This window comes from Pelobates fuscus, chromosome 13, assembly GCF_036172605.1.
Source record: "Pelobates fuscus isolate aPelFus1 chromosome 13, aPelFus1.pri, whole genome shotgun sequence".
NCBI lineage: Eukaryota > Metazoa > Chordata > Amphibia > Anura > Pelobatidae > Pelobates > Pelobates fuscus.
In genome coordinates this window covers 17259149-17273731 of record NC_086329.1, presented here as the reverse complement: position 1 = coordinate 17273731, position 14583 = coordinate 17259149, and the positions used below count along the sequence as shown (strand labels likewise).

Here is a 14583-nt window from a genome sequence, read left to right as displayed (position 1 = left end):
TGTTTGTGCTAATTTATTTGTATAAGTGAGATCTGCTATTTGTTGCACAGTACACTGTTGTTGTTATTGTGTACATGCTGTCTGCATGTGACATTTCGTGCACTTCTTTTTGTCTGTGCTTATTTTATTGAATACAAGTCACTGTGCAGCAGCTGGTACACTTACCTCTCTGTACAGCTTCTATAATTTTACCAAGTAACGCCCATTCGTGTGTGTGTTAGTATGGGATGCGTGCGGTTATTCAGTGGGTTACAGAGACAATCAGATTGCACCATGAACTATGCATGGAGTATAGGTGTTCTTGGTATTATATGTTTCCTTTCATTTGGTAGCATCGCCTCATTATAGCCAGTCGCTATGTTTCAGTAAAATTTGTGGTAAACGTGAAATCTTTCTTTCTATAAAATAGGTGAAATTCCTTCTTTTAGCCGGCCTATCAGATGAAAAACTCCACAGATTTTCAGGGTGCCAGTGATGTCCAAACAACTGTTCACTCTCAGAATTTTGTGTATTAATTCTGACTACTTTGGATAATGAAGTAAGATACTTACCTTAGTTAAATCGGCTCTGTCACAGTCGTGGGAAGTATTTGCATATGTTGTAAAGACCCCCCAATGATTACTAAGGTACTATTTTAAGGTCATTTTTAAAATATTTGCTTCATGGAATACTTGGGTGGAGGGGTGACAGAGCCACTTCATGGTGTAAATTGGATAATGTTTAGCGAAATTGCTTGCATATCTATGCACACATTGCTACGCTATCTCTATATTTAGTTTTTGCACCAGCATGGTTGAACAGGTATCTGACTCAGTCGCCATCTTGGTGGAGGCAGATGCAAACTGTTTACTCTTTATATTTTCATTTTTAAACCATTTGTTGTCTGTATATGACCCTTGACGTCTACATGTTTCTTCCTTGCATTTTCGTAATCTTTGTATTATTGGAGATTCTGTGCTGTGAGTGGTGATGTAGCATCTTAATGTCCTGATAATTGTTTGGGCAGACTAGATGGGCCGAATGGTTCTAATCTGCCGTCACATTTTACGTTTCTATGTTGTTGATGGCTCCTTTACTTTGAGAACCTCCTTGCGGTAGTCACTCGTAGGTCAGACATGACAGACATGGCAGCCTAAGATTGCTATCTGAGCTACAGTAACGCTCCATACATTTATTTTTTTGTTTGTTCAGTATGTACGTAAATAATCCAGAAATAATAGTGGGTGTTGAAAAAGATAAATGGTGACTCAATAAGGACTGTATTGTCTACTTTACAATGAAAACGCTGAAGATTGCAATTCCTCTAACAAAGACTGGTAGAAGGCTTTTTGTTTGTCGAATAATTGTGAGTTAAAATGCACCTGCCAAAACAAAAGAAGCTGATTTTGTATTTTAAAGTGAAGATACATTTATTTTTAAATAAATGTTCTTCAACAATAATGTCATATTGGTGTCTGTTCAACAATCATGCCAAGATGTTTTCTTGCATTACGGTAAATCTACTTTGATTTTTGGCGTGGTTTCATAATTCTGCTCCTTAAAAAGTCCTCTCTCAACCAGGGACTTCCTGTCTGGTGGGGTTACTGAAAAGGTTTCTGTGGATACCTCTGACAGCCATGTTGGGTGGTACATATTCTGTCTTATTGAGCATTGAAGATAAGTATATCATTTAATCTTAACATTTGCTGAAAGATTTGTGATCACAATGCACAGATTATACTTTGAAACTTAGAACAATCCTGCGGGGGAGACCTAATGCGTATGAGCGGCAATGGCAGCTGTCACATTAGAACAGCCCCATAGGAAAGCATTAAACAATGCTTTCCTATAGGGTTTCGGGGTAACGCTGGATGTCCTCATGCATAGTGTGAGGATGTCTAGCGTCAGGTGACCAAAAGTGGTAGATGCGGATTGGCGTGGCGTGGAGTTTTTCCATGCATTTGCAATAGCCTCCAAATGCTTTCTTATGGGAAAGCATTGGATTGGAGCCAGCCATGCCAACTGCAGTGAGACTGGCGCGGCTTGGGAGAAAAGGTATTTAAAATCACCTTTGCACTGCACAGACTGGCGATCAGGTAGCTAAATAGCCACACCAGCACTATAGTGTCAGGAATACAATGTCGGGCCCTCAACACCCTTTGTTTCTGTGCGTCCAGCCCGTCTTGTTGCAGTTACATGTTTGTTAGTCCACCTATTGTGCAGCGCTACGGAATTTGTTGGAGCTTGATAAACTTATTGCGTTAACATCAGAACAGTATACACAAGTTTATTTCTACAACTTTCCTCGCTTATGGAAATAATTCAACAAAACCTGCTATACACCAATAAATACAAAGATAAGAAAACACAGTGTAACTCTCTCCGCAGTTAGGGTGTGATACAAACAATGGAATGTGCAAAGTTGGAAGATAGGAAATAGGATTTAAAAAAAAAAAGGAAGCTTTGGGGTAAAAGTGTTTAAGAGAAAGCTGTGAGTCGGCCGTTACAGCAAATCCCCAGATAGCGGTTCACTACAGAATGCAAAATGGCCACTCACGGTAGACAGTTCACATAATTTCAAAACAAATAGTCCTTTTTAACACTAAACACTAGCCATCTCTTTGTTCCATAAGACATCATGAAATCTGGAGCTCAGCAAGAGAGCTAATTCCCAAATATGCATTACCTGCTACTAAGTAGCATTACAACCGCACATTATTATTAGAACCTTTAGCTCTCCTATAAGCTAATTCAATTAGCTTCCTGTGAGCAGAGATTTCATTCTGCTTGGGTTACATGTATTCCCAGGAAATGTTGCTCATGAAAGGCAGAAAGATACTCAGTCCCTTTTTGTTTTATGTTTAATTTAAAGGCTTAACCCAAACACCATAACCACTGCAGCGTTTTGAAGTGATTGTGGTGCCTGGAGTCTGTATGTGTGGCATTTTGCTCCACATACAGAGTTTAACCTCCCTGCTGCCGGTTGTGTAACCACCTCTGTCAGCACCATCAGTGCATCATTAGCTAGCCCAGAACAAGCTAATGGAGGAGATATATACACACATGGCTTATAATGTCAAAGCCTTCTAACAATGCTAGTGTTTTTTAAAGTAACAAGAACCCATAAAAATAGCATGGAAATCCAGTGTGGGTTCTGATCCAGAAGTGAACATGGTTCTACAGACCGCAATATATAAGGTCGTGCAGTATCGAGGGACGAACTGCCCAATATACCAGCACACATGTACAAGTAGCCCAGATTAAAAAAAAAAACACGCAAGTGACCTTAGTCTAATACAGTATGAACAGTAAACTGCGGGGCAAGCGAACACGTTAATGTAGTCTTACAATGCCATCTGAATACACAATGCCCATCATTCTCAGCCAACGTATGGTTGCAGATAAGGAAAAACTAACCGGTATTGAAAGACAAGGTTCCACAGGAGTTTTAGCTCACTAAAGAATGGATATTTACCTACGGACATATGACAAAAAGTCAGGAAATGCAAGGTAAAGATACAGCTGTGTAAGAATGTGTTGGGGGGGGGGGGACGATTAGGAAAACACGCGCCGTGCATTCCTGGGATTCATGAAAAACTAGTTAGACTGGACATACTATAATAACAGCTAACACTCATGCAGTTTTGCCGGTACAACTACTCTTGGTTAGAAAGAACTCATCACACATAGCCATCACCAGGGACACTGTGACTGCTTCATCGTTGAAGTGGTTATAGTGTCAAGAGTCCCTTGGCGCTGTCCTTCCATTAACTGTTAAACCATTTTAATGTTTAATACGAGTCCCTAGTAGCCCATTCCCTCTGTGCTGTTTGGGCTAATGATAAAGCACTAGCCCGAGCAGCCCTGGGCAGCTGGGATTGGCATGGCAGTTGCTCATTGCTGGTATGAATCTGTGTGACTACAAGGAAGTGTGTAATCTGGGCCCTAGCCATACCTACAGTAGTATGGGCTGCAAGTGGCCAGGGATCCACATTTGGTTTTAAACTGCTAGAAAATGGTTTAACAATATATGAATTGACAGTGCCACAGGACTCCAAGCACTGCAACCAATTCAATAAGACGAAATGGTTATAGTGCCGACAGTGTCATTTTAAGAAGCTTTCACTTCTTGCAGAACTGGCAACAATATGTAAACGATGCTATAATATCTACGCTGAGCTCTTTTTAAAATTGTTATATTTCTTTTATTTGTAGGAAATTCTAAAAGTGTTCCTTCCCCCGATATATCTATGTATGCACAGATAAACACACACCCGTTCCGAATTCTCTAATCAATTAGCTTCCGAAGCCACACAAGTAACAGTAGATGCGAGATATGTCACACAGGATTTAGTCATTAAAAGGGCAGCTTCTGGTAACCCTGCCTTGCAGTTCGCTGGCAGCCGCTATGGACCCAGCAAATGATTTTCTAGAAGGAAACGTTCCTGTAGTGACTGCCAAGTTTTCAAATGTTTGTGTGGATTTGTTTGACATACCAACGTGACCTGTGAAGTACACAATAGCAGTGGCTTACCGAGCTACTGTGTGCGTAAAGTCCTCTTTAAAACCGGTTTTAAAACAAACACAGTATCCTCGTTTATCACATTTGATTTAAATGGTCAAAATTAATAAATAAAAACACTCGTATATTTTGTATAAAAATATTATAGCCGTGCATGTTTGAATATGGCGCGTGTTCGTTTATATTTAATATTTATATATAGTATGAAAAGGGTGATCTAAAGGCAAGGTCAATTAATTCTATATGACAAAGGTTCAGCAACCGGAGCAAGCAATCCGAAAGCTTAGTCTGGTCTGTAAGGCTCAAGACACTTGAGCACTTGCTGGACACCCTGGAATGTTTTTGTTAGGCAAAGTGAACTGCGTTGAGCCCCCGAGGGAACACCATAACTGTCTGTGTCATTGGCGTTCGCCAGTCCAAGAATATGGAAGTCTGTCTCCTCTCGTTGCGTGTGCCATTGCCGCAGCAATCCATGGATTCACACCGTTTGTCATTGTGGTGTACGGAATGATGCCTGGTGAACATTATAGACTTTGGAGATGTAGAGTGACATTGTGCGTCTTTAACCCCTTAAGGACCAAACTTCTGGATTAAAAGGGAATCATGACATGTCACACATGTCATGTGTCCTTAAGGGGTTAATTGGCGCCCTAGACCCAATATGACACTGCAGGTGACTCTGTGTGGAAAACTGGTGGCATTGAGTTGGGCCCTGGTAGACAGGGCGAGTGATGCCTCCTTACAGGACGTATTGAGACATTGAAGATCCTGAATATAAGTGGACTGGTTGTGTTTGTTTTTTGAAATTTTTAATAATGAAAACCTGGGATACAAGCTATTTTAATGGTGTATTATATTTAGTTGTTTTAACACCATTTACTTGGTGTAATAGGACACAGGATATCCAGATCTGCTACGTGGAGATCAGGCTTGTTCACTGCTTCGATTAGTCATCCTTTTTATTAGACTGGGTGGGCTTTTTCAATGTATTGTACAAATTCCACAAACAAAGCCTGAAATTGTTTTAGGCTTATCCTCTCCTCCTCCCCTTTTCCTTCCTGAAGCTGTCTCATCGCATTATTGCCTAGTGCAGTAATTGTATCAGATGCAATGGGGAGGTATGCAGCGATTTGATACAGCAAATATTACAGATTTTTTTTTTGTTTTCTAAGCAGTGCTTATTGAATTCTATAACTATTACGTGTGGCATAGGGCCACAGAGAATATGTTTGTAACTGTGTGTGTGTGTGTGTATGATTGTCGTTCTGTCTGACTTTCTGTCTATCTATCTGCTCTCAGCCAATAAATGCAATTTTGTTCATATTCTTAGCATGTCTGGAACTCTTGTTCCGGGCTGGCTTTGGACCCCCAATGGCGCTGCCAGAGGTGGAGTTACAACTCCAGCCGCATAGTGATTAGGCAAAATATGTGCAAGAATCTTAATGAAATGCTGTGCATACAGTCTGCAGTCACCATGACTACCATAAATCACTGAAGTGGTCGTGGTGCTTGGAGTAACCCTTTAAAGGAAAACTATAGTATAGGGAACCAAACATGTATTCATGACTCTGTAGTGTTAAAATCACTCTTTAGGGGGGTGGGGCCTGCCACATGCCCCCCCCCCCCCGGACCGGTGGGGGATTTCCCGGTCCCCACTGAGGCAACATACGCCAAAGCAGTGATCCGTATGCAGCAACTTGGCCCACGAGGTCACCGGACGGGAGACACTGCAAGCACTAACAAGAAAGGGGGCGCAGGAATGGCTGGACTCCTTCAATGAAAGGTTTGAGGCTATATGTCAGAAATTCTAGTGCCGACTTGCCAACCAACCCTTGGGTATATTTCACCCCCAGCTGCCCCGGGCCCCACAAGGACGCTCTTGTAACTAGCCTCCCACCTCAGTCAGAGGCAGCTCTGGAGCAGAGCACACGCCTGCCCCGTACCTCCTGCAGCACAGCTAGATGGTATTGTTGGACTCTATGCCTGTTCGTCTTCCAAGCTGGGGGCCCAATTGGAGGTAACCTCCACCGCCGTCCATATACCCAGGGGTCTGTTCGGAACCCGGAAGGCCCACGATCCTGATGAAGGGATCAATGGACTTCAGGAAAGGGCACCCAGTCCACACGACTCAGAAACTGGAAAGGCGAAGCGAGCGCAGATGCGCCTCATCAACCATGGCATGGACTGTCTAACTACTTGAAGGGAAGACCACACAAGGGAGTCGGCTGAACGCCAAGCTCGTTTTGCGGGATTCTGACATGCTGAATCTCAGCGATACCTTCAAGACAGACTGCTCAACATACTTGTGTTTTTCCTTTAGGCTTGTTGCCTCTTATTTTCTTTTCATTAAATAATGCCTTTGCACCACCGTGCCACTAAGTCACCCCCCCCCCCCCTAGCGGAGCTCCTTAACACTGTCAGCAGCCCACAACTACTCACCCTGAGCTGACCTGCCGATCTTACTGGCCTTAGTGGTTTAACCCTATCTACTATATGATATGCTACTAACCTGCACAACCATCATACTTAAGCATGTTACTTACACTTGTTTTCTTTCTCCTTTAAAGTGCAGGTTCTCCTTTAAAGGACCACTATAGTGCCAGGAAAACAAACTAGTTTTCCTGGAACTATAGGGTCATTAGATCCCCCCAACTCTCAGGGCCTCCCTCCCGCTGGGCTGAAGGGGTTAAAACCCTTACCTTTCTCCGGCGCTGGTGACCTCTCCTCCCCCTGCCGATGTCAGATCCTAAATGTGCGTCAAGAGCCGCGCACACATTCAAAAACCGCCCATAGGAAAGCATTACTCAATGCACAGGACGTCCACTGTGATTTTCACAGTGGGAATCGCGTAAGCACCTCTAGCGGCTGTCAGGGAACCACTAGAGGCTGGATTAACCCTCAGTGAAACATAGCAGTTTCTCTGAAACTGCTATGTTTTCAGCTGCAGAGTTAAAACTAGAGAGACCTGGCACCCAGACCACTTCATTGAGCTGAAGTGGTCTGGGTGCCTATAGTGGTCGTTTAACTTTACATCTGTTCATAGTCTTGATGCACCAGTTTAGTGTGATTATCTCTTAATTAAAAATAAACAAGACAGTCATATCTAGGAGATGTTAAACCATGCTGTGATAACCCCATCTTTTGTATATCTTGTCCATCTCCCTTTCTTTATTCTGTACCTCCCAAATCAAATGCCTTAATAAAAGAAAGATTGACACACACAATAAAAATCACTCTTTAGGTTCCCGGCTCACCTTGCCTTCCTTTATAAAGATGATTTTAGTCACTTATATTCCAGCGCCGCTCCGGTCTCACCCTTGCTGGCCCTGCCTTGCTCGCTTCCATGGTTGAAATAATCCGTTGAAACAATCTCCGCAAATTCAATACTTTCCCATATAAAAGCATTGGGTGGCTATTAAGCCTTTGTGGCAAAACGTCGCACTGCACCAACCAGCATCTCCTTATAGAGATGCATTGAATCAAAGCTTCCATAAGGGGAGCATTCAGTGTCTCCATGCAGAGTGTAGAGACGCTGAATGTAGGTGCTGCACACTGTGCAGCACTGTGATGGGAAGCACCTCTAGTGGCTGCCTGAGTGGCTGCTATTGGAGGTGTTCCTAGGCACCATTGTTTTAAATTAAAAAGTCTGCAGAGACCGGCTTTAGAAACCAGAACCACTACATTAACTAGAGTAAGCTTTCATTGTTCTGGTGACTATAAAGTTCCTTTTAAGCTTATAAAAACAAAACCAATCTGAAAATGTGTCCATAGGCTTCCTTTTATTTTTACGTAAGCAATTGCTTCCACTGTGCAAATTTTGCATATTTACATTTTTCTCAGAACTACTTCCTGAATTATTACTCACAAATATGTTATTGTTTCTATTGGAAATCAATGACCTGCACAAACAGTGCAACCAAATCTCTTCGAGGAGAATTGGAGAAGTCAAATCCTTTCAGTATCTATAACATGAATTTAATTTCTCAAAACCTGTAATGTAAAACAGGGAGTTAACACAATTAAAGTGATATCAGATTTTGGAAACATCGTGGGTTTCGAAATGTGAAATGCTGTTGCCCTTGATTAAATAACAATGTTGGATTTTTTTTTTTTTAAATGTAAAATAAACCGTAACCACTTCCTGACCAGAATTCGGTGTTATTGTGAATCCTGACATATTGTGTAAAGGGTTTATAATATGCTAAGTGACACTTTAACCCCTTAAGGACACATGACATGTCTGACACGTCATAATTCCCTTTTATTCCAGAAGTTTGGTCCTTAAGGGGTTAAAGGGACACTATAGTCACCTGAACAACTTTAGCTTAATGAAGCAGTTTTGGAGTATAGAACATGCCCCTGCAGCCTTACTGCTCAATCCTCTGCCATTTAGGCGTTAAATCCCTTTGTTTATGAACCCGAGTCACACCTCCCTGCATGTGACTTGCACAGCCTTCCATAAGCACTTCCTGTAAAGAGAGCCCTATTTAGGCTTTCATTATTGCAAGTTCTGTTTAATTAAGATTTTCTTATCCCCTGCTATGTTAATCGCTTGCAAGAGCATCCTGTATGTGATTAAAGTTCAATTTAGCGATTGAGATACAATTATTTAAGGTAAATTACATCTGTTTGAAAGTGAAACCAGTTTTTTTTTTTTCATTTAGGCCCTGTCAATCATAGCCAGGGGAGGTGTGGCTAGGACTGCATAAACAGAAATGACAGTGAATTTGCAGGGGAATGATCTATACACTAAAACTGCTTTATTTAGCTCAAGTAATTTAGGTGACTATAGTGTTCCTTTAAAGTTAAGGCTACATTTTTAGAAGCTATTGAAGGATTACTACAGGAACACAAACATGTATTCCTGACCCTATAGTGTTAAAGCCCCTCATGCCTCCATAAATATAGCAAAATCTTACTGTATTCAAACCTCAAGCTGTAAATCTGCATGCTGTTTGCCTCAGAAAAACAAGCAGTCTGCTGACATCATCAGAAGTGGTAGCCTGATCCAATCACAATGCTTCCCCCTAGGATTGGCTGAGACTGACAAAGAGGCAGATCAGGGGCAGAGCCAGCATGATTCAAACACAGCCCTGGCCAATCAGCTTCTCCTCATAGATATGAATTGAATCAATGAATCTCTATGAGGAAAGTTCGGTGTCTGCATGCAGAGGGAGGAGACACTGAATGTTTGGATGCATTTTAGGCATCCATGACCCAGAAAGGATCTCTTACATTACAGCCTAGTGATAACTTCACTGGCCACTCCTCAGCTGTTAAACACTGCATTTTCTCTGAAAAGACAGTGTTTACAGCAAAAAGCTTGAAGGTAATGATTCTACTCACCAGAACAAATTCAATAAGCTGTAGTTGTTCTGGTGACTATAGTGTCCCTTTAAACGTTTGCTTATTTTTTAAGGTTTTTAAAACTAATAAATCCTCTTTTTTTTTTTTGCACTTAATGCAAGATGGTAGTGGCACAGTCAGGCGTCCAACACTGGTGGAAATCTTAAATATGATACTTAGAACTCATGTTTGTGTGTTAAAGTAGATTGTTGCCTTAGTTACCAAGATCTGCCGGTTTGTTACAGAGAGAAAAGAGGAACTGTTAAATAAAAGGGCAGTTTCTTTTTTCTTTATTGTTTTATTTCTAGCTATAAATGTCAGAGTATTGGATAGTATGGCTGTGGGTTTAAACCAATCAGTATAATGTGTAAATGAGGGGCAGTCAGCACATAGCTCTCCTGTTGCGGTGGAACTAAAAGTCCCATGATGCTCAGCAGTCCGCATAAATGTTAAGATTTATCACAATTGTAGAGCTACATCTTCATTGTCACCGATCTATCACATTATCAAATCTATTCTATTTACTTAAAATTTGTAAAAAATAAATAAATTTTTGTTCAGTTTCAAAGCATCATGGTATTCATAGATGGTATTTCTACATCGATGTAGCCTGAAAGAGATATGTGTGTATTTATAGTTATTGTTTTCACAATTGTCTAGCAGTTTGTGTGTTCTACAGTTAATTTTGGAGAAAATCATTTTTTTGTTACTCTCCTCGTCTTGTGTGTTTTGGTGATCTTTGCACATGTTTTGACTTGAACTTCCAGAATCTTGGCAACATTTAGTATCCTTGATTTAAAGTTCAGGAGCTCGACAAGTGCTCTGTAGGTCTTTTGCATATTCTCTTGTTAGCTATGTTGAAAGATTATCCTATTTCCTATTAATACATTTTAAACACAAGCCTAATGCCCTCCTCTGGTGGCCATGTTTGGCCAAGAATTAGGAGCCAGTCAAAATATTCAGACACCGATGCACTCGTGCATAAATATATACATGCCGAGACACACTCCTAGTATAAACATGTGGAATATAAGGGGACATGTCAGTGCTGCAAGCAGGGAAGATTTAAGATCACACAGCGCCCCAGGCCAGTTAACATCTTAGGGCTCCCATTCAATCTTCATATGGTTTATGGAGCCAAGAGATAAATCTTTGTTTCAGGGCCCTTGTCTAAGTCTTGGGTGCTAGGTGCCTGCCTAAAGTCATCTTATGGTTAATACTGCTCTGTCTGCAAGGGATGGGCTTATCTGAAAACAGGGGGCATGCATATCACCACCTTTAAAAAGTGGGGGGAAAAAAACTGTCTAACATTTACCTGCAATCCATTCCAGGCTGAGCTCCACTCCTCAATCAACATCATCCCTGTCTTTGCACAGTCCAATCAAAGCTTGTCATAGAGCAGCCTGTGATCAGTCTGTATTGACTGCTCCTAGCACATGCGCACTATCTGAGTCGGCGTGGTGAGGCAGAGAGGGATAATAACCCCCCCCCCCAAATCTATTGATCTTATTGGGAAGTGGAAGGGCATAACGCAGAGTAAGGGGACACCCACATTTCGCCTCGCAGGCCTGCAAGGGAGGAGCTAATTACATCTATTGCCAGCTGCCTTGTGCACAGACGATGGATGTTATGTTTGCACAAAATTAACATCCAGAACAGAATTCCGGGCTGCCAAAGTCACGTGTGATAGGGGGGTGCAACTGACACCTGCAATTATCTCTGTTCAGCATTTCAAGCAGAAACTGTACACACCTAGACTACTATCACCATCACCACTTAACATCAATGAAGTGGTGAAGGTGATTGGAGCAAGCCTTTAATGTTAGTGAGGAGCATCTGTATTGGGGTGAGCTGGAGAGTAAGAGAGTGACAATATATTGTAAGCTGCTTTGATCAGATCCCTCATCACCTTTTGTATTTGCTCACATTAAGTAAGTCCTGGGCGGCAGCAATGACCATAGCACACAACAGCCCCAATAGATACAAAACAAGCAAAGAAAAAAGTTACCTGCGCACTAGCCCTAATCCCTATGCATATTTAAATAAATTGAGTTATTAATTTAGTAACTCTAACGGCCATTAGATGCAAGCCCACCTGCCACGTCAAGGCAAACCTCTTAGGTACGTCCTACACTAACAATTTAACTTCCTTGAGCTTCAGGCAAAGAAATCTCTGAGACAGAGAGGGGCCTTTTTCTAAACCCTACATACTTATTAACCCTTAATAGGGAACACATGGGGTGAGCGGCAGCACTGTAACATGGCTGTGTGATACATAAAAAAACAGTGTTTTTAGTTAAAGTAACTCTTGCTCTTCTAGTCTGCTCCTGCGTACCCTCCCCAAGACTGGGCAGAAAACAGGTGCGTCCGTAAAAGGGGTGGGTCGGGGCTGTGGTGTTATTGGATGTCCAGAGTCAACAGTAGCCACCTGGACGCCCCTATGATGCTGCTGGAGGTGATGTTACAACGTTGGGCCGCCAAGAGGTGTTTAATAGTGAAACGCTGCACATACAGACTCCAGGCACTATGACCACTTCCAATCGTGGTCATAATGCCTTCAGTAACCCTTTAATAATAACAAAAACTGAACATACCCAGTTTTGATTTTATAATTGTGCCAATCCTGACTCTGGAACCTGTGTATATACATATTTAAACCCTTTGTAAACCAGGGGTGTACCCTAAGCTTTTACTTTGGTGGTGCTTGGGCATAACTCTGGCCCTCAAAGGGTTACCCGTATAACATGCCTTTTTTTTTTTTAATCCGATATTTAAATAAAAACACCAACAGAAAGTAAACAAAACCAGAGGTTAGTGGGATAGTTTCCTCCCCATGCAAGACTTGCATTGCGCAACAGCTCTCTGTCCTAGGGATAGTTTGCCTAATTAGGTGAACCGTAATACGCACTATCATGGAGCTGTCACATCCCTGGACTGGTTTATGTCCTCTCTGCTCCTTATCAGCGTGCATAGCTACCCCAGTCTCCAAATTCCAGCAGTCCAGGCACTTGACTGCCTAACATTCCCTCCACCTGCCGCTCGCTCTCCTTAACCAACGCTTTCCTGGATTTACCCATTTCCTTCGATGAACGTCTCTGTTTAGCGGACAACACATGAGGAATTATTTCTCAATGATTCTCCAAAGTCTGATCAATAAACCCAAAGACAAGCCCAAGACATGGGAGAGAGCAGGAACACAGCCTGCTAACAGGAAAAAGGAGAAAGTGACTGTGAAAAAGGTAGGATGCCGAGAATCGTACGCGATGTTCGCCTTGTCCCCGCAGGGCGCGTCAAAATGTTTTCACTATAGCACTCGTATAGTTAATACCTTGCAGCAAGCGTTATTTGTAATTACTGCTGATCTTTGCTCAGCCTTGGCTTAAATATTGCCTGTTTCTAATAATATATTTTTTTCTATGTAGGAGTTTATTTTTTATTTTATTTTTATAAAGCTCCAACATATTCTGCAGCGTGGTACAATGTGTGAAGCAAAGATAGGTGTGATTGCTACCTTACAAAGTTGGCAAACAGATTGTAATAATATTAAAGAAATGTTCTATTTAAAATGAGTCTAGAAGTGTCATCTTGTGTGAAATATTAATGGATAAAAATGTGGGTGCATCACACAGTATTTACATTCAGAATGGGTTGAGTACTGTCCTTTAAAGTGATGATTATTTATTTTTTGTATTGTGTTTGTTACTTATATTGCAGTGTACAAATAATGATCTGTTTACTGTAGGATGACTGCGTGATTGTCCCCCCTCTGCCTCCTCCTCCCACACATAATTATCTTGTTTTGCAAATTTTGAATTAATGTACCGGTTGTGTCAGCGCTAAATATTAGCCAATTATTTGTAGTCTTGCAGGTTGCTTTTGTTAATTTTTCATTATTTTTATATACGCTCTGTATTATCTAAATTATTTTTCATTATATAGTACAAATTGAAATTCACTTCTAAAATACTTTTATGAAGACTCACTTTAGTAAATAACTATGGTTATCCAAATATAGCTTTATGTAATATGTAGTTCGGTGCTGCGATGCTTTCAATCAGCTGTAATTCAGCTCACAAGAATTCTCATTTAACAAGAAATGTCTAATTTTGAACAATACAAATATGCATGTGTGTATATTTTTAAACACAATGTTACAAAAGGAAATGAGACCCCTGCACGCAAGGTTAAATCTAATGTATTTCCTCTTTTATGTCCAAAGTGCACAGCAAGAGCCTATGAGCTTACAATCTAAGATTGGGAATGAAGGGGTGGCGAGACTAAAGGTAGTAGGGGTTACTTTAAATATTCACGTTAAAGAAAGAAGACAGATTTAAACTGCCAGTTCAATGGTTCAGTGTTATATATGTAAAATATATACATACAACAGTTGTTGGGAGAATTTAGCAGTCACTGTCATTTATATATATATATATATATATATATATATATATATATATATATATATATATATATATATATATATGCCGAGGAAGTAGCGCTGCCATTGATCTACAACGTAGGCGCCTGCTGTAATATATCTGCCTGGTATCTGGAGTTTGTCACACCGTGATCTAAACAGATTATACACGTACATGTTATGAAATGTTTTAAAACTACCCATATCAATTTTTTAGACTGAGAATATAGCTTGGTGTTGGAACAATTACGTGGCTAAGTAAAGCTTTCACGATCCTTGACCAACAAGGGTCTGCAGGAGGATAGTGGGAGTTATAGTT

At 41.1% G+C, this 14583-nt stretch overlaps 1 protein-coding gene across 5 annotated transcripts in view; it reads left to right on the top strand.

The window, feature by feature from the left end:
* The window catches only part of PPP1R13B (protein phosphatase 1 regulatory subunit 13B), an 87789-nt gene that overhangs the window by 6522 nt on the left and 66684 nt on the right, over positions 1-14583 (top strand). The window contains exon 1 of one of the 5 annotated variants that reach the window (XM_063439183.1): positions 12648-13086. The exons of 1 other annotated variant lie outside the window; for it this stretch is intronic. In XM_063439183.1, coding sequence (XP_063295253.1) covers positions 12961-13086 — 126 coding nt within the window. In that variant the 5' untranslated portion in view covers positions 12648-12960. Of the gene's footprint in view, positions 1-12647; positions 13087-14583 lie in introns of those variants that run through there. 3 more of the 5 variants (XM_063439182.1, XM_063439186.1, XM_063439185.1) reach the window with 3 other exon arrangements.